The 21,508-nt window shown below is 33.2% G+C and overlaps 3 protein-coding genes across 5 annotated transcripts in view; 1 reads left to right on the top strand and 2 right to left on the bottom strand.

The window, feature by feature from the left end:
- cd109 (CD109 molecule) overlaps positions 1-4,773 on the bottom strand; it is a 63,486-nt gene extending 58,713 nt beyond the window's left edge. For both annotated transcript variants that reach the window (XM_692420.10, XM_009294995.4), the window contains exons 1-3: positions 4,669-4,773; positions 2,584-2,750; positions 1,764-1,792 (exon numbers count right to left, since the gene is read on the bottom strand). In XM_692420.10, the coding sequence (XP_697512.6) occupies positions 1,764-1,792; positions 2,584-2,750; positions 4,669-4,739 (267 nt within the window). In that variant the 5' untranslated portion in view covers positions 4,740-4,773. The remainder of the gene's footprint in view (positions 1-1,763; positions 1,793-2,583; positions 2,751-4,668) is intronic.
- A 2,207-nt stretch (positions 4,774-6,980) lies between these two features.
- naa20 (N-alpha-acetyltransferase 20, NatB catalytic subunit) lies at positions 6,981-18,964 on the top strand. 2 transcript variants are annotated; one of them, XR_012395483.1, is made up of 6 exons: positions 6,981-7,072; positions 8,630-8,654; positions 8,777-8,867; positions 10,124-10,259; positions 14,445-16,420; positions 16,900-17,601. XR_012395483.1 is itself a non-coding variant. In NM_001014329.2 (6 exons), the coding sequence occupies exons 1-6, from the start codon at positions 7,020-7,022 to the stop codon at positions 18,785-18,787; spliced, it is 537 nt and encodes a 178-aa protein (NP_001014351.1). In that variant the 5' UTR covers positions 6,992-7,019; the 3' UTR covers positions 18,788-18,964. The 2 variants fall into 2 exon arrangements, 1 of the variants encoding a protein (NP_001014351.1); NM_001014329.2 differs by lacking the exon at positions 16,900-17,601 and adding an exon at positions 18,702-18,964 and having other exon boundaries at positions 6,992-7,072; positions 14,445-14,590.
- A 2,108-nt stretch (positions 18,965-21,072) lies between these two features.
- The window catches only part of crnkl1 (crooked neck pre-mRNA splicing factor 1), a 21,562-nt gene continuing 21,126 nt past the window's right edge, over positions 21,073-21,508 (bottom strand). Inside the window, 1 exon segment of the mRNA NM_200946.1 lies at positions 21,073-21,502. Coding sequence (NP_957240.1) covers positions 21,134-21,502 — 369 coding nt within the window. The 3' untranslated portion in view covers positions 21,073-21,133.

The raw sequence follows: 21,508 nt of genomic DNA, 5'->3' as shown, positions 1-21,508 counted from the left end.
CTTTAATTCAGCTTTGAACCAAAGAAATAAACAATATTTTAAACTACTGCTTTTTAAATTAAACTGTATTTACAGTACCGGTCAAAAATTCAGGATTGGTACAATTTATAAAGTGTTTTAAAAAAGGTTCTGCCTCCCAATGCTTCAATTATTTTTACTAAAATAGTATAATAAAAATAGTACAAATGTGAAATGTCTGACTTTCCCTTAAAAAACTAACTTTTTATGTAACATTAAACCTATTTATTGAGTTTTTTTTTAACAAGAAAGCAGTATTTAAAGCTTAGCAGATACAGCCCATTAATTTAATTTGTTTATGCATTTATTTATGTATGTATTTATGTACCTATTTATCTATTTGTTTTTTTTTTTCAAATATATATTATATTATATCATATCATATATAACCTTTCTATTAATTTCTTATTTCTATTCTTTTTTCTTGTTTCTTTCTATTTATTTCTTATTTCTATTTCCTTGTTTCTTGTTTTTCCGCATTTTCCCTGAATTTATGATTTTCCTTTTTTGTTTACTATGTCTTTGATTAATAATATTTAATAATAGATAATAATAGATATTTTAAAATAGATTTATAATAGTACTTTTTATTGGTACGGTATCAGTTTCCAGTTTCCTTTCAAATATGAAGCAGCCCAAGTTTTCAACACTGATGATGATGATGATAATAATAATAACAATAATAACAATAATAATATTAATAATAATAATAATAATGATAACAATAAAAATAATAACAATATAACAACACAACTACCACTACTACTACTACTACTACTACTACTACTACTAATAATAATAATAATAATAATAATAATAATGATAACAACAACAACAACAACACAATAATAATAACAATAATAATAATAATAACAATAATAATAATAGCAATAATAATAATAATAATAATAATAATAATAATAGCAATAATAATAATAATAATAATAACAATAATAATACAAATAATAATAATAGCAATAACAATAATAATAATAACATTAATACTAATAATAATAACAACAACACAATAATAATAATAATAACAATAATAATAATAATAATAATGATAACAATAAAAATAATAACAATACTACTACTACCACTACTACTACTACTACTACTACTAATAATAATAATAATAATAATAACAATAATAATAATAACAACAACACAATAATAATAATAATAATAATAGCAATAATAATAATATTAACATTAATCATACAAATAATAATAATAACAGCAATAACAATAACAATAATAATAATAATAATAATAACAATAATACTAATACTAATAATAATAACAACAACACAATAATAATAATAATAATAATAATAATAATAACAATAATAATAATAGTAATAATAATAACAATAATAATAGAAATAATAATAACAATAATAATAATAACACTAATAATATCAATAACAATAATAATAAAATAATAATTATAATATTAATAATAATAATCTGCGATATTAAAATGATTTTTAAATTATTTTAATCATAGAAGTACATTTAATTGATTTTTAATTTTTTAAATATTTTTTTCAAAGTGTAATATTTCACGTTTACAGTTTTTACTGCATTATAAATCAAGTCTTCTTTTATCATTAAAACACTAAAATATTGTACTGATCCCAAACATTTTGACTGATTCTAGCTCACAAACAAACAGCCACTGATGCAAGTTCGAAATCGATTCATTTATCTTATTAGGAGATTTAATCATAGATACTCACAGGTGGGAGAGACAGAAGTCTGCTGGAGCCTTTAAATCAAAGCAAAACACAAATCAATGCTTGTTTGAGCAGAATGGAGGTTTATTTCAATGACACTTTTCCACATTAAGCTACTTCAGTGTAAGTGAATATAGGTTAGACTATAATTACACCTTCAGAAACTGTAAAGTGCTTCCTGGAGGAACAAAAAACCTGATACCCACATTTCTGTATATATAATTATGAAATGTTTTGTAAACAATGCCATGCCCTACTAATACGTAATGTGAAGTAAAGGAGATTTTCTAAGAGTAATAAATAAAAAAGTGCATGAATATGGTTAATATAGCAAAATGCACAAATAAAATTAAATAATTACAGAAAAAAAAATGTAAATGAAGAAACAGATAAATAAATAAATGCTTAAATACATAAACTGACAAATAGATTTAAAGCAAATCTGTAAATTGGAAAAAATTACTGCATATATTTTGGCTTCCAAATATAAAAGGCAAAAATGCATACAAAATTTGCAAATTGTAATAAAGCCATCATTTATTAAATGCATGAGTTAAATAAATGCAACTATAAACAAACACGCCAGAGGATGAGCTTGATGAACTTTTTTTTTTTTTTGCAATAAAATAATGCAATAAAACCACAAATCACAGAAACTAAAGAGAGTCAAATGAACTTTTCTAGTCATCTCAACTTATATTAACTATATTAAGATTTGTATAACTTAAAAAGTTGTTTAAAAATAAGTTAAAGCAACATAAACATTATTTGTTGTCTTGACTTTCTGTCGATAATTATTTTACAGTGTGATGTTGATGTATACCTGCTGGGACGGTGCTCTGTGTTTGGGCCACACTGGTCTTTCCATGAGTAAGTCTGGCTGTGACATTGATGGGATAATCTGACAGAACGGTGACTGATAATGTGGTGGGAACGCCACAGCGCAGAACTTCAGACACCGATATGAGATAGGAGAGGTTCTGACGAGCGCTGAAATCAGAAAATATTTTAATTCCACTGGATTATGAAAGAGATTTTATATTCCTAGTCATAATTATAGTTTTATTTAAAATTTAAGTTTTACATGGTTTGCATTTTTTCCCATGTGCCCTTACTTGTAATTGTATTGTATATAATGTCTATTTTTATCTATTTTTTGTTTTAAATTATAGTATGTGTAGTTGTATTTATAATACTATCTGTTATGCAGCTATGGTCTGAGAGTAACGAGAGTAATTTCGATTCTCTGTGTCAAAAAAGCTGACTTTAACTTTATTTCCATAAAAAATGCAGGGAGTTAGCTGAAAATTAATGCAAATATTTTTAGAAAGTCTAAACTTTAAACCTTTTTATAATATAATATAATATAATATAATATAATATAATATAATATAATATAATATAATATAATATAATATAATATAAAACAATATAATATATGATGTAATATATTATTATGTAATACAATATAATAAATTATACTATAATATGATAAATTATAATATAATAAAAATATTGTTTCATAAGTTTTTTTTTTAAATATTATAAACAAATTATAACTTTTTTTCAGCAAGGATGCATTAAACTGATCAAAACAAACAGAATAACTTCTCATTTTAATCTATTTTAAATAATTGCTTTTATTTTTAACCCTTCAGTAATAAAAATAAATAAATAAAAATAAATAAATAAACATTTTTGAGGAAACATTTCAATGGTAGTGTATTTATTAAACACTACCATTCAAATAATAATGTCTTGAAAGATTAATCTAGATTATTAGATTAATACAAAAATTAGACTATATATCTAAAAAAAAAAAAAAAAAACTGGCCATGATATTGCTTATAGACTACCCATAAAAAAACCAAGTGGCATAGTGTGTGCTTACACTAAAAATAAAGGATCTTTATGGCATTAACAAATACATGAACAATCATTAAACATTCCACTTCACAAAAAAAGTTATTTATCTGTCTTTAAAAAAAAAATATATATATATATATATATATATATATATATATATATATATATATATATATATATATATATATATATATATATATATATATATATATATTAACTAATAATAATAATTAATAATAAATTATATATATATATAAAACTTCAGCAAAAAAATTAAAATAATAATAATTCTTCACACCAAAAAAGAGAAAGTAAATCTTTTAAAAGAAAATGCTAATTTTAATTCAAACAAAAAAAAACATATTCTTTCATACCACCACTGCAAATTTAGAGCATAATTGAAGTTTGATTGAGGGTTACGTGTAATAATGCTTTTTAATAATCACCCTTAAAACACAGAAATTCAGTTGAAGTCAGAATTATTAGCCCTCCTGTTAACCTTGAATTCTTTTATATTTTGCCCAAGTTGTTCACAGAGATTTCTTCAACACATTTCTAAACATAATAGTTTTAATAGCTCATTTCAAATAACTGATTTATTTTATCTTTGCCATGATGACTAAGACTAAGACTATGACTAAGATATTACTATAAGTATTCAGCTTAAAGTGACATTTAAAGACTTAACTACTGTAGGTTAATTAGGCAAATTAGGGTAAATAGGCAAGTTTTTGTAAAGCGATGGCTTGTTCTGTACACTATCAAAAAATATATATTGCTTAAGGGGGCTAATAATTTTGACCTTGACTAAAATTGACCTTTAAATGGTGTTTAAAAAATTTAAAACTGCTTTTGGTCTAGCCAAAATAAAACAAATAAGACTTTCTCCAGAAGAAATATTATTATCAGAAATACTGTAAAATGTCCTTGCTCTGTTAAACATCATTTGGGAAATATTTGAAAAAAATAAAAGAAAGTCTATTAATTTTTACTTCGACTGTATGTAACTTTAATAAAATAAATTAATAAAAAAGTATCAAACCTTGATGTAACCATCGCTCCTCTGCAGACCAGTGAACACACCAGGATCCCAAAGAACTGAAGCCACTCCATTTTCAGGTGCTAGTCTCCAGTGAAAGAGTTTACTAAAGTACCGAGACCCGTAGAACGCTTTTAAAAGTGAGACTCAACACCTGATCCTGCATTACTCCACCTACTGTACACACCTGAGGGAATAACAGCACATTCACCGCACATATAAAACACACTTACATAACACCACAGAGAGCTGACAGAGAGTTCACCTTAAACTCTGTCATCATTTACTCTTTTCCTCTTCATTCATTATTGAGTTGTCATGTTATTAGAGCTTATTGGTCAAAAGTTGTTACTTTTATGAGCCGCATGTTTGGACTTCTTCAACAGTTGGATCCAATGTCTTTGGGTTGCTCAGTGGTTAGCACTGTCACCTCACAGCAAAAAGGTCACTGGTTCAAGTCCTGCATGGCAAGATTCTGGCAATAATGCAGTTTTGGTTTTAATGGATCTGCGCTCTGCTTTTGATACAGTCGACTCGATCATACCATACTCCTTTCACGTCTGGAACATTGGGTGGGCATAAAGGGTTCAGCACTTCATTGGTTTCAGTCATATCTGAAATCCAGGTCTTTTTCAGTTTCTGTTGGCCAATTTATGTCAACATCTGCCAATCTTCTGTGTGGTGTCCCCCAGGGCTCTATTCTGGGTCCAATGCTCTTCAATTTATATATGCTTTCTCTTGGTAATATTAAAAGGATATATAACATCTTTTTTCATTATTATGCAGATGACTCCCAGCAGTATGTTCTTTTAAAATCTCAGAACTCCCAGCAGTCTCGAATTGATTGTCTTCAGCATATTAATTGTTGGATGGCAAAAGACACTAATTAATAATGACAAAACGTCCTTAAACTTAATAATGACAAAAGTGAAGTTATTCTCTTCGGCCCCTCAAAAACAAGAATGTCTTATATAGTGGGCTTGGGAAGTCTTACACCATATGTTAAATCGCAAGTAAAAAATCTAGAAGTTATCTTTGATTCAGAGCTTTGTCTAGAAAACAAATTTGCTCAGTCGTTAAGAATAGTTACTATAAGCTGAGGATCATCTCCAGACTCAAATCCATTCTTTCCTTTTAAGATCTGGAAAAGTCATACATGCTTTTATCAAGTCCCGCCTAGACTATTGCAATTTCTTTTATGTTGGTCTCCCTCAATCTTCATTGGCACGGTTGCAGTTGGTTCAAAATGGGGCAGCTAGACTTTTAACAGGCACCGAAAAACAAGCTCATATCTCACCAGTTTTAGCATCCCTTGACCTCCTGTTAATGTTAGAATTCAGTTCAAGGTTTTACTTACTGTTTTTAAAGCACTGAATGGGCAAGCACCTTATATCTGAACTTATTAACCTACAGTCAACTCCTCTGCCTCTTAGGTCATCAAATAAAATGTTATTGCTAATTCCTTGGTCACTATTCAAACTGGAGATAGAGCCTTTGCAGTCTGGTTTTGGAACCTGCTGCCACCGGACATTACGAGTGCTTCTTCTATCTCTATTTTTAAGTCCAGACTTAAGACACATTTTTATTCAATTGCCTTCCCAGGCTTTTATTATTTTGTGTGCATTGTTGCTGTCATACTATTATTCCTATTATTACTTTTATTGTTATTTTACTGCTTTAGAATATGTGCTATGGTTTTGTTCAGCGCCACACTGAAGTTACTGTAAATGTGCTTCATAAATAAACTTTAGCTACTTACTTACGTTTCAAGATTTAACTGCAAATGTCACATCCATAACACTGGAAAGAAGACAACCCCAAAAAAAGATATTTTGAAGAATGTTGTAAACCTATTTTTCCTACTATGGAGGTCAGTGTTAAAGTTACAGGACATTAGCTTTCTTCAAAAAAAAAATCTTATTTTGTGTTTAAAATAAGTGTGTTTAATATAAACAGAAGAAACTTATAAAGGTTTGAAAGGACTCGAGATTGAGTAAATAGTAAATAAATAATCATTTTTTGAATGAACTGTCCATTTAAGAGGAGACTGATGTGAGGAGTTTTGATAGACAGTAAAATATTTGAAGAAACTAGCATCATGTTTTCTATTTGTGAACTGAAAGTCTTACTAATAGCTTATATTAAATTCTAACTAACTAATAAATAAAGAATTCGTTAAGTATAGAATATTAATTGGTTATAAATGAATAGTTACCTTACATCGAATAAATCGGCCTGTGTTTTTCCTCCATTTAGCCGAATGATGTCGCTGTCCAAACCACCAACAGTAAAACGTACGTGTGACGTAGGGGTGAGAGGTCAGAGCGTCGTCCTGTCCTGCAACACACTGGAAAATGACAACATTACGAGCTTTCACGTGCGATGATCTGTTTAAATTCAACAATATGTGAGTAATTTGATTACTAGTTATATAATCACAATTTCAGAAACGTAACCTACTGTTGTGGCTTGATTACAAAGTGAGGGTGATACGATGTTACTCAGTACGTTACCATGGTATACCCATTAAGCCTTTACTTCGCAATGGTATCACTACAGTTGTTATATTTAAGTTCAAATGACTGTGTTTTGAACTAGTATGTAAATGCTACGCCATCGTACTTACGTGAAAACCATGGTACATGTACATGTCTGGTGGTTTAACGTTACTGTGCACGTATATATTGTTATTACTGATTAATAATGACGATTCAAGTAATGTTCAGCCATATATCTAGTTGTGATATCAGATTTTTGCCTTTATAAATGTTATTAATTGGACGCTTACTATTGTATTTGCCCACATATGACCGTGTACGACAAAATAGTCATAAGTATCACTATATAACTATAACGTTACATACAACTATTCAAATATAGCTTATGAAAATCTGTAATCTGAGGGTTAAAAATAATAAAATAACGAGAAAATAGCCTTTAGATGTGTCTAAATGAAGTGGATAGGAATGCACATTACTAACCAAAACATTTTTGATATTTTTGCAGTAAGAAATATATAAAATGTTAATAATGATTTGATTTTGGCATAAAAGTCAACCATCATGACACATTCAGTGTATTTTTGGCCAATGCCAAAGATAAAACAGCAAATTAGGACTGGTTTTGTGGTCTAGGATCACATACACTCACCGGCCACTTTATTAGGTACACCTTACTAGTACCAGGTTGGACCCTTTTTTGCCTTTAGAACTACCTTAATCCTTCATGGCATAGATTCAACAAGGTACTGGAAATATTCCTCAGAGATTTTGCTACATATTCACGTAGTTGCTGCAGATTTGTCGGCTGCACATCCCTGATGCAAATCTCCCATTTCACCACATCCCAAAGGTGCTCTATTGGCTTGGAGTCTGGTGACTGTGGTGTGGAGGCCATTTGAGTACAGTGAACTCATTGTCATGTTCAGGAAACCAGTCTGAGTTGATTCCTGTTTTATGACATGGCGCGTTATCCTGCTGGAAGTAGCCATCAGAAGACGAGTACACTGTGGTCATAAAAGGATGCACATGGTCAGCAACAGTTCATGTAGACTCTGGCATTGACACGATGCTCAGTTGGTACTAATGGGCACAAATTTGCACTGACAGAACTGCCTCTCACTGGATATTTACACTTTTTTGAACCATTCTCTGTAAACCCAAGAGATTGTTGTGCGTGTAAATCCCTGTAGATTAGCAGTTTATGAAATACTCAGACCAGCTTGTCACCATGCCACATTCAAAGTCACTTAAATCCCCTTTCTTCCCCATTCTGATGCTCGGTTTGAATCATCTTGACCATTTCTACATGCCTAAATGCATTAAGTTGCTGCCATGTGATTGGCTGATTAGACATTTGGGTTAACGAGCAGTTGGACAGGTGTACCTAATAAAGTGGCCGGTAAGTGTGCATCTGAATGAATATGCTAGGCTAATATTTACATTTCTGTATTTTTATCCCACAGTAATCTGGACCCCCTGACAGAAACAGTATCCTTTAAGAAAAACTCACTGACATCTTTGTCTAATTAATCAGTTTGTCACTAATCTAACTAATTGTCTTCCTCTGTATTTTGCATACTTGTCCGTTTTTCTTAACTTTCAATGAACAGTATGGAATTCCCTTCTATCTTCAGTATTTGGCTCATTGGCCGGAGTATTTCATAGTAGCTGAAGCTCCAGGCGGTGAACTGATGGGCTACAGTGAGTGCCTCTTTCTAATTTATTTTAGCTTCAAATAAAAGTGAATAACCAGACATTGATTACTCACCTGTATGTCATTCCACACCTGAAAGTCTGACTTGAGTTTCCTCTGTGAAATAAACACTTTGAAAATGTTTACATGCATAATGCAAAATATATTTTCCAAAACAAATATACTAATTTTATTTTTATTTGAGCCTATCCATTACTCAACTGTGCGGATGGATGATTTGTTGCAGTCAGTGGAAATTAACCACAATCCTCTGTCATATATTTGCTAATTTTTTAATAGGTCATAGTTTTAAAGATTTTTCCTTGAGCTGATTTGCTTTTATTATATTTAGATTTCAAAGCAACTATATTAATATTAAAAAAGAAACGAATTATGGCATAACGAATGCCCTTAAATAATGTATCCTTTGACAGCAAGCATCAGTGTTTCCTAGATTGAAATAAGAATAAGGGATAAGGCAGGACGGTGCTGGATTTTTGCATAATTGGAAATAAAATCCTGCAGGCGCCCCTGGACTTACAAGTTGTGCATTGTGCATAACCAGTTGGCTCATCATTTAAAGTCGTCACTATTAAAGTAGTTGACCAGAAGTTTGTCCTTCCTCTAGCGTTTTTCACAGTTTTAAGTTCGCCATTGGCAATTTTTCTCTTTATGTTCGCTATTGTACGTGGCTGGAAATCTCTATGCGCATGTTTTTTCCTAATGCAGGCCCGATATGCGTGCTAGCTATGACGTGAAAATTGGCTGGAAGCCCAGCCAGAGGGGCATAAAAAAGTCAGGTCCCGTCGGGCTCAAAGGCAGGGCTCTAGATAAAAACACATACACAGGCTAAATTTCAACATGCAGCTCAATAAAAGTAAGCAAATTCTATCTCTTTCCTACAGGGAAAACCAGCAACAATCAATAATGCATCATTATATGGTCTCATGGCTGTGCAATCAAAAAATATCATAATAATGGAAGTCAATAGGGCAAAAACAGCCACAAAAATAACGAAAGGGTAGTTTGCCAGTGTATTGTTGAGGTATTGAAAAATGTCTAAGCATTTTCCCAAATTATATATATCAAAATAAGATTTGTCTGCAAAAATCATTCCATTTGCTGAAACAGAGAAAGTCGTGGACTAATAAAGACTCAAAATCACTCCAGAGTGGATGAAAACATCCTCGACAGCACAATCAAGGGTAAACTTATTGTGAATATTGCTGTATGAATAACCTGTATGTCCATTGTCATCCTGCAGTCATGGGAAAGGCCGAGGGCTCCGTCGCCAGAGAGGAATGGCACGGGCACGTCACTGCCCTCTCTGTGGCCCCAGAGTTCAGACGGCTGGGTCTGGCTGCGAAACTCATGGAGATGTTAGAGGAGATCTCAGAAAGGTGTTGTAGCATTACTCGTTCCAGCTACAAACTTATCTGCTAGATAAAATGCATGTAAAAGAAAGAACACGCTACTGAAAGTGTAACATTCATCAAGCTAAACATGACAACATGCAGTGCTCAGCATAAATGAGTACGTTTCCTTTTAAAAATGAATAGTTTTATCCATTTCTCAGTGAATATAGGCAATATACATGAACATGTTTGATTTTATTAAACAGTTATGTCACCTAACATCTATAGGAATAGAAAGATAATACATTTAAATTCAAATGAAATTGAATCCATTAAAAATAAAAAAAATTATATATATATATATATATATATATATATATATATATATATATATATATATATATATATATATATATATATATGTATATATTTATTAATATTAAGGGTGTCACGATCCTCCAAATCCTCGATTCGATTACATTTTCGATTCTAAAGTCACGATTTGATTCGATTTTCGATTTTGAATAATTAATTAATTAATTAATAACGAATTAATTATTAGTAGCCTACCGTTTAAAATACCTGACTTGCATGGTCTTTGTTTTACCCATAAACAAATCATACAGTAAATGAATAAAGGTAAGTTACACACATAATTACAACCTGTCAATCACTTTTTAATGCGGCACTCGTGATCTGTGTCGTTATAATGGCGTCGGTAAAAAAGTTGCTCAACCAACGGAAACCAGCCAACAGTATCTGAGGTGTTCGCTAAAATGACTAAGTACTTGTGTGAAAGTAAAAGATGGAAGCAGTCTACTGACTCGCAGACTGCCTTGACCCGCTGTCTCGAGCGCATGACAATGTGTGTGCGTCTGTATATGTGTGTGAATGAGTGTGTGTGGTCACGTGATGTGCGTTTTCAGCGGTAGTGAGGAAGGAGGGCTGCTCAGAAATGCTACACGCCAGTGTGGATGTGGATCGTTGTCGTTCTAAAATGCCATTTAAAAACAAAGATATATTAGTGTAATCAGGGCCTGAGTGTGTATTTTTCGCGAGCGGATTTGCAACGGGGGCGGGGTGGAGGATCGCGATGCGCCCATCGTCTATCATCCCAACCGTAATACGTACATAGCAGAGCTTGCAAACTGTGTTTTTTTGTCGACAAAACGAACGTTGTCAACATAACTAACTGGAAATCCAAAAAACTTCCACACCGGCGACTTCATTGAAAGAGGAGAGGGTTTAAGCTCTGTGGTCGGGTCTCCTGCTTCTGCAGTTTAACAAGCACTTCAACAAGCATGTTTTTTTCCCGCTTGGCAAGCCAAGCTAACGTGACATGGGGGCGTGGCAGCATCGACGATTCCATTTTTTGATTCGATAATCGAAGTTGAGCATAAATTTCGATCTATCTCGATTAAAAATCGAAATCGTGACACCCCTAATATATATACACAAAATCAATCAAATTTTGTATATTTCTTAGTTTCTCTTGATTTTCCCTGTTTATTAACATTTGATTTAATATTTTCTCCCAACATATTCATTTATGTGTGCTAATTTCTGGACCTTTTATTACATTAGTCCCAGTTTTGGCTTTGGTTCTGACTAACAGTGGCGGATTTAGGCATGGGTCATATGTGCGATTGCCCAGGGTGGCATCTTACTGGGGGCAGCACGGGGAGACAAAAATAAGTGCCCCAGTAAAAGCTTTGAGATAAGATTTACTTTATGCAAGTGTATAGAGTGGTTATCCAAAAATAAAGACATTAGGGGCTATTCATATCTGGCGTCTTTTGCACACGCAAGTTTGTTATTCTTTATGTGTAACCGAAACAACGCTGGTGAAGGCAAATTGACGCAAATGTGAAGAAAGCCATTGCTGCGCGCCTCAAATGTGCTGCTCTTGATCCCGGTTGTTTACATGCACAGCGATATGCGTCAAGATGCAAGTGGACAAAACTAAAGTTTTATATAATATGATGCTGATGATACTTTGATTAAGCATGGCTATGAAGTAGAAAAGAGGCATAATGAGTCAGGGAGGTAACTAAAACATCATAATATTAATTCTCGGCCATGAGTCGGGTCTAAGACAACAGATAATTCTATAAAACATATTTTTTTTGTATTCTATTGAACTGTCATAATTAATATTCATGCAAAAGTCTTACAATATTACTCAAGTTGTGTCTTTACATTGTTTTTCAGTTACATTTTGGATTGATTTATGTTATTTTTTAGAATAATAGTTGTATAATAACCATAAAAAAATTAATTGTTGTGTTTTTTGAAAATAAATAAATATATTTAAATGTATTTATAATTATTATTTTAAATGTATATATTAAAAATATATATTTAAATATATATAAAGTCAACCACATAGTGTCTTCGTTTCTTGGGGGATGGGGAGGGGGTATGTTTGGGGTGGTTTCGGTGGTTTATCATATCGCTTTTAAATTATTCTACAGTAATATATATATAATATATATTACTGTAGAATAATTTAAAAGCGATATGATATGATATGAAAGCATCACTCAGTTGCTACAGATTTTTCAACTAGTCGTTTTTTTGCTCCAGAACATCCCCAACGTGCATTTATGCTTCTACTAGACTGACATCTGATAACTGTGGAGGCCTTCGGAGTATAGGGGACTGGTTGTTATGTTCGAGAAACCAATTTGAGATGATTGGAGCTTCGTGGCAGGGCTTGTTATGCTGCTGGAAGTAATAATCATCACAATAAGGGTTCACTGTTGTTATACAGGGATGGTCATGTGAAAATTCCTGTATATCATCAGCAGTTTCTGAACTCAGCCCAGCCCATCTGGCACTAATAACCTTTCAAAGTCAAAGTCATTTCAACCATTGAAAACCATTCAAAGTCATTTAAAGGAATAGTTCACCAAAAATAAATCATTTACTCTCAAGTTTTTTTGTCTTTTAATTCTAAAACCTCTTTTGAATCTGTTTGAGCAGGCTGTGAATTATGACTGGTAATATTTTATATATATATATATATATATATATATATATATATATATATATATATATATATATATATATATATATATATATATAGTATAAAGATAGTTACATCTTGGATGACCTGTGGTGAGGAAATTAACAGCAAATGTTCATTTTTGAGTGAACTATCCCTTTAATTAGCATCATTCAAATGCTTGTAGTACCTAAAAGCAGAAGTGTATAATGTTTTGCTTGTAAAGTTTTTTTTTTTTTTTTTTACTAATGTTAGGGTTAAAAAAGAAAGAAAAAAAAACATTGTTTAATGAGTTCAAGTGCTGCTCTGGTCATTTTTGACCCATAAGTAAACAGGAGGGTTAAATCACATTTCTTCTACATCCTGATGCTGCATTTGAGCTTCAGCAGATTTTCTTGACCACATCTATTTGCTTAAATGTATCAAGTTTCTGTCATGTGATTGGCTGATACTACAGTATATTTGGCTTATCAGTATACACTCACTGGTCACATTATTAGGTACACCTTACTATTTTAACCTTGTGCTTTCATGTTGTTGATGCCAAATTCTGACCCGACCATCCGAATGTTGCAGCAGAAATCGAGGATCATTAGACCAGGCAATGTTTTTTCAATCAAATTTCAAACCTTTTTAAAATTTTGGATCAAACTGTCCAATTTTGGATGAGCCTGTGTGAATTGTAGCCTCAGTTTCCTGTTCTTTGCTGGCTGGAGTGGCACCCAGTGTGGTCTTCTGCTGCTGTAGCCCATCCGCCTCAAGGTTGGATGTGTAACGAGTGCTTATTTGAGTTACTGTTGTCTTTCTATCAACTAGAACCAATCTGGCCATTCTCCTCTGGCATCAACAAGGCATCTGCACCCACAGAAATGCCACTCACTGAATATTTTTTCTTTTTTCTGGACCATTCTCTGTAAACCCTAGAGATGGTTGTGCGTGAAAATCCCAGTAGATCAGCAGTTTATGAAATACTCAGACCAGCCAATCTGGCACCAACAACCATGCCACGTTCAAAGTCACTTAAATCCCCATTCTTCCCCATTCTGATGCTCTGTCCACATGCCTAAATGCATTGACTTGCTGCCATGTGATTGGCTGATTAAAAAATTTGGGCTAACGAGCAGTTGGATAGGTGTACCTAATAAAGTGGCCGGTGAGTGTATATTATATTTGGTATAGTATCATTTTCTGTCCTGTTTGCAAACCTTTTGTTTTCTTTTTAGAAAGGGCGGATTCTTTGTGGATCTCTTTGTGCGAGTTTCCAATCAAGTTGCAGTGAACATGTACAAACAGCTCGGCTACAGCGTGTACAGAACGGTTATAGAGTATTACTCTGCCAGTAACGGTGAACCTGATGAAGATGCTTATGGTGAGTTGTTGCAAAAAGTGGCATTTATAGTTTAACATAAACTTTCTATTCATCAAAGTATTTTAAAGTTTGATGGGGTATAAGCACATGGACTTTTAATTGTCACTCAGCCAGCCCCAACAATTCTGGTGAACTGTCTTGCCATTACAAAATCGCCGCATTTAAGATCAGATTTTTTAAATAATCAGCATCTTCACTGCCTGATATGTAATGTAATGTGTATTTATAATGTGCATTTATTGTGTATGGCCGTACACCCAAAGCGCTTCACAATCATGAGGGGGGTCTCTCCACACCACCACCAGCGTGGAGCATCCACTTGAATGATGCGATGGCAGCCACAGGACAATGGCGCCAGTGCGCTCACCACACACCAGCTATTGGTGGAGTGAAGAGACAGTGATAGAGCCAATACGGTGGAAGGGGATGATTGGGAGGCCATGATCGTAAGGGCCGATAGAGGGACTTTGGCCAGGACACCGGGGTTACACCCCTGCTCTTTCACGAGTAGTGCCATGGGATTTTTAATGACCACAGAGAGTCAGGACCTCGGTTTAACGTCTCATCCGAAAGACGGCGCCCACTGACAGTGTAGTGTCCCCTTCGCTATACTGGGGCATTAGGACTCACACAGACCACCGGTTGAGCGCCCCCTGCTGCCCTCACTAACACCACTTCCAACAGCAACCTAGTGTTCCCTAGTGGTCTCCCATCCAGGTACTGACCAGGCTCAGCCCTGCTTAGCTTCAGTGAGTAACCGGTCTTGGCCTGCAGGGTGATATGGCTGTGGCTGTGATAGATATACAATATAAAGTGGGTCTCAGACCGGACAAGAAGCACTGGATTAAATTACTTACTTCCGCGCCATATCTTTAAAATATGTACATTTATTTTTACTCCAGTATTTTCAATAGAGTTTTTGCGATTCTAGCCTGCTGCTACTGACGGTGCTAGCCTTTATACAGTCTTTCATCTTGTTTTACACTTAAACAACTAAGCAAATGCTTAAGTCTATTTAACTGATTGTGTTTTAATTATATAACAACACCAATTCTGTAATAGGAAGCTTATAAAATTGAAAAGTCACATAAACCTTTCATCGGACGTTTACCGTTGGCTGAAATGCATATAGCTCATTGCTTTACACAACAATAAAGCCTGGTTTATACTTGACACGTCCGCTAGTTCGCTTGAGTGCGTGTGGCGAATGTGCTGTTATCGCTGTGTTTGCGGAGGTTCGCTTTGGGTGCACGCGACATGATTTCAGCTGGCGGAGCGCATGATTTTTTTTGAGACTCGAGTGAACAGCGGCGCTGCGTTTGATTTAAGATGAATATAAAACACTTTTAAGATTTTTTGTCTGAAACAGTACGACTGTGCAAACATCTTTATGATCGTTGATCAGAAATAACCAGATGACCAACAATTCTTGTCTAGAAATTGCAACAGCTGTGGGGAAAGTAGGAAAGTTTTTGTTAAAATGTTTAGAAAAACCTGAGGGAAAAGTTTCTTAATGCCAAAAGAGGCCAAGGCAAATGTGGAGACCCCAGTACACAATTACAGAAATTTGTTTTTGAATCCATCATAGGCTTTACACTGATGTAAATATTACAATTTTGAATTGAAAACAATTTAATAGTTACAAACTAAAATTACGGAACAGATTATTTCTTTGATAACTGGGAAGCAGTGTTGCCAACTTAGCAATTTTGTTGCTAGATTTAGCAATTTGTCATAGTACACTAGCAACTTTTTTTTTAAAAAGCACCTAACAACAAATTTAGCAATTTTTAACGTTCATTTGGATTCTTTTAGCAATTTGTAACATTCGTTTGGTTATTTTTTAACATTCGTTTGGCTGCTTTTAGCAATTTTTTAACATTCGTTTGGCTACTTTTAGCAAATTTTAACATACATTTGGCTACTTTTAGCAATTTTTAACATTCGTTTAGCTGCTTTTAGCAATTTTTAACATTCATTTGGCTGCTTTTAGTCATTTTTAACATTCGTTTGGCTACTTTTAGCTATTTTTAACATTCGTTTGGCTACTTTTAGCTATTTTTTAACATTCAATTGGCTACTTTTAGCAATTTTTTAACATTCAATTGGCTACTTTTAGCAATTTTTTAACATTCGTTTAGCTGCTTTTAGCAATTTTAAGCATTCGTTTGGCTACTTTTATCAATTTTTTTTACATTTGTTTGGCTACTTTTAGCTATTTTCAACATTCGTTTGGCTACTTTTAGCAATTTTTACCATTCATTTGGCTATTTTTAACAATTTTTTAACATTCAGTTGGCTACTTTTAGCAATTTTTAACATTCGTTTGGCTACTTTAAGCAATTTTTAACATTCGTTTGGCTACTTTTAGCAACTTTTAACATTCGTTTGGCTACTTTTAGCTATTTTTAACATTTGTTTGGCTACTTTTAGCAACTTTTAACATTCATTTGGCTACTTTTAGCAAATTTTAACATTTATTTGGCTACTTTTAGCAATTTTTATCATTCGTTTGGCTACTTTTAGCAATTTTTACCATTCATTTGCCTATTTTTAACAATTTTTTAACATTCAATTGGCTACTTTTAGCAATTTTTAACATTCGTTTGGCTACTTTTAGCAATTTTTAACATTCGTTTGGTTACTTTTAGCAATTTTTTTTACATTTATTTGGCTACTTTTAGCAACCTTTAACATTTATTTGGCTACTTTTAGCAACTTTTAACATTCATTTGGCTACTTTTAGCAATTTTTAACAAGTGACTTAAAAGCTTGCAGGCTTCACTCAGAGTAAATTGCTGGCTCAGATTGTTTTTCATAACTGTTAATTAACTGATATTTGTTAACATGTAAATTTTTGGTAATTTAGGTAGCAATAAATTCCAATAGTGCTGTAATTGTTGTCACTTTCACAAATGTGTTAATTTCACAAGTTAAAAAGAGTAAGTACACAAGCTTGTTTAAAATAATCTAACTGTTCATTATGTTATATTTAAAAGAAAAAAAATCTTATCAAAAAGTCTTTTATTTTTATTTTCAAAAAGTCAACTATATTTTTCATACAAATAGAAATTGACAGATTTCAAAAAATGTTTTTGCTGAGATGGCCAGTCTATTTAAGAAAATTAATTATTTTATTTTACAACAAAGATGCAGTTTTGAGTTGTGATTACACAATGACGTCATCAAGCAACATAATATGTTAATAAGAACCTATTTATTCTGCATCTGGATGTAATGTTTTAATATAATATATATTATTGTCAGATAGTACATTATGACGTCATTGATATGCAAATTAGTGTGTGTCGTCGTCTGGCAACATTTAGCTACTTTTCATTGGAAATAGTTGGCAACACTGCTGGGAAGGAATATTTGAACCTATCAGTTTACAATATACTGATGTCCTGTTTTTCTGGGCTTTATTGGTGATAATGGTCAGGAATGTTGGTCTATTATTGCCTTTTTAGCATAAAAAGAGGACAGAAAATTGTGGAGTGGGCTAAATCTAAAAAAAATCATCTGTATTTTTTAGTAAGTGTACTTTTTTTTGGTTTTATTCTTGCCATAATAAAAAATATATTTGTAGAGCAACCCATGTTCTCTTCTCATTAATATTTTAATAAACATTAATAGGCAGAATTGTCTGAGATAGAACAAAAGCAAGTGAAAGTTTGATTTAAATACATCTTGAATGGTTATAAATATTCATTAAAATAATTTATATAAATTATAAAAATAATCCGTTAAAAAATCTTTAATGATATTAATGATATGACGTAGTTCCGGAAACTTTCTACTTTGTTTATCAGTCTGACTTTACGGTCAGTTTCTTTTGACCGCTCGCTGTCGTTTTATAGAATATCACAACGGCGAACGCAACAAGTATAAAAGCCTCGTCCGTTTCACGAGGTGCGCGATGTGGCACCAGGCAAAAGTATAAATAAAGCAGCAGCAACTTTTCTCAACAAAATAGAATCAGTCTCTTTGAGCAGCATACTAGAATGATTTCTGAATGATAATGTGACGAGATTGAAATAATGATGCTGAAATGCTTTTGCATCACATGAGTGAACTACAATTTACAATTTTCTTTTTATATATTTGACAGATATGAGGAAGGCTTTATCCAGGGACACAGAGAAGAAATCCATAATCCCGCTTCCACATCCTGTCCGGCCAGAAGATATTGAATAACACTAAGATGTGGCTCTCTGAAATCATCAAATTTCAGCTGGGAAAACAGACTTTTTGCTTTTATGGGACAAAATATTGTTTTGAAATGTCAGAGAGCCACAGATTATCGGGTTAATAAAGCTGATGCTAAATGACATTGGAATTGTAGTTACATGAAATAAAACGATTAAGCAAACACTTGGTTTGTTTGTCTTTTTAAACCAGGGTAACACTTTACAATAAGGTTCTATTAGGTAATGTTTGTTTACTAACATGAACAAAGAATAATACATAATATTTATTAAACATTTTTTATGTTAGTAAATGAAAACATTTCCATTGTTAGTTCTTGATAACTCACCTTGCATTAACTAATGTAAACAAGCAAACTTTGGGTGTCAATAAAGCATTACTAAATGTTGAATTATGATGAATAAAGGCTGTACAAGTTAGCATGTCAAGATTTTGCCAAGTACCATGCGATCCTGAATTAACATCTATACCAGGGGTGGCCAACCCTGTTCCTGGAGAGCCACCTTCCTGCAGATTTCAGTTGCGACCAAAACAGTTCAGCTGCTAATCAGCCAGAATCAGCTGAGGTGACCAGCGAGACCTAGCTGTCACTCAACTGGCCAGGCCCTTAATTATGACTTAATATATCTTAATAAAAATGAAACGGATGAGTTATAAAAAAAAGTTCACAGTCGTCATGAAAGATAATATTAGCATTATGCACCAAAACCATGTTTTGTACCAGGCTGTAAATGTTTTTATCAGCTGTAAAATAGTATTTAGCATTGCAGACATCAGACAGACTGCAGTTCCGGAAACCAGCCCCCAAAGGCCAGTCGATGAATTACAGTTTTAGTTACTTTCGTATTGGCTTTACGAGGGAAAGCGGGAGGCTGCCGCTTAGAAATAATCCACCCCCATCGATAAGCAAATGTTAGAAAGTAGAGGCTTGGTTCTTTGTTTTGATATATAAAACGTTCTTATGTCCCAAGTAGAAAATCTTCTGAGCAGTCAAATATAGGCGAAAATCGTCCAAAAAAAAGTGCTATCTGTGGCTGGAAACATTACAGTTTTTCTGTCGCTTTGGTGCATTTCTCACAACACCAGTGCATTTCTGCACAACAGTTAATGAATTTCTCAAAACAGTACAAACTGCAAAACCTAGCTGATAACCTGCAAAAGCGTGTCACATGCTCAAAATGGATAGTTCATTCCTCAAAAGCAAGTATTGATGTCAATGAAAGTGTCAGTGTCATCAAGATGAAAAGTCCTGACAGCATTGTTTATGAACAAGATAGTCAAATGGCTGTCATGTTTTCATTATGACAGTTTACTCTGGACATTTTTTCAATGTTGGTGACACTTCCTGAAAATGCTCAAGACAGCACTGTATACTATTTGCGCAGCCAATTGAAAACTACAGCAAAGTTAGACATCACTGCATTTAGTGAGATGTCTGAGTACAAGACACTGAATATGTATGTTTCACATTTTTACTGCATTTGCTCGTTGCAATTCTAATTTATTCACAGCATTGTGAAAAAGATTAATACACCCTTATTTACAACAAGCATAAGCTTCCTTTGGATAGAGTTGTGCACAACTGTAAACAATATTGCAGAACATATTGGAACTGAGCCTACAACACAGATCTGTAAATCATCCATGAAACTGTTCAATTTAGAAGACATTTTCAGAAAAATAAAATTATTTTTTTATTTTTATAAAATGTTTTTTGACAAATTTTGACAACTAGTTTAACATTTTTGTATGTAATGACTCAAGTAATGAAATGAGGACTGTTAGTTTTATATGGAATGACTATTCAGCATTTAAAAGTTTAGTTAATTTTGACTGACATGACATAAGCAAATGATAATGTTATAAACAGCAGGGAGTTGTATGAAAGCACTTGATGCATGTCCAAAAGCATTTGCAGTTTGTTGGAAAGAATGAGAAACTGCTACTAGGATGTGCACAAATGACTTATTGTTTTAAGAAATGCATTAACTGTTGTGCAAATGTAAATAGTGTTGTGAGAAATGCACCAAAGAAAAACTGTAAATAAAAATCCTGGCAGAAAAAGAGTTAAAAGCAACAAAATTAAGATTTAAAAAAGAAACTTCTTACGTTGTGCACTGATTAATGGTTCACAATAATTCCAGAATATGCACCTAGAAAATCTATCAACCCAATTTTCTTTTCAAAACTTATTATTAAGCATATCACAACTATTATTAAGCATATGACAAGCATTTTTTCGTCAATCATAAATAAAACCAGTGGCCAGCACATTTGGTTCGCACCTTTATTTTGTAACAAAAGAAATTAGAGAGACAAATACGTTCCAGCGGTTCATTGTTGTTCTGTGTCCGGCTTGTTATGTTCAGTCTTATCTTTCTGGTCTTCATCACTCTCGCTGTCGGAGCTGCTGCTGCTGCTGCTCTCGTCTTCATCATCGCGGTCATCATACTCTTTCTCTGCCTGTTCTCCACCAGCGGCAGGCTCCTGCTCCTCTGCTTCTGGACTCTCCTGTGCGTCCTTACCTTCAGGAACCTGCTGTTCTTCCTTATCGTTTTCATCTTCCTCCTCGTCATCATCCTCCTCCTCCTGCTGCTGCTGTTTCTTCCACATCTTGGCCATGGCCAGCAGTTTGAGGTTAGGCTGGTTGGCAGCGTCCTCGGGGAAGATGTAGTCGTAATATTCTTCCCAACCAGCATCCGACTGATC

Source organism: Danio rerio, chromosome 20, assembly GCF_049306965.1.
Source record: "Danio rerio strain Tuebingen ecotype United States chromosome 20, GRCz12tu, whole genome shotgun sequence".
Lineage (NCBI taxonomy): Eukaryota > Metazoa > Chordata > Actinopteri > Cypriniformes > Danionidae > Danio > Danio rerio.
Note: the sequence above shows the minus strand (reverse complement) of the source record. Positions and strands in the feature narration are given on the sequence as shown.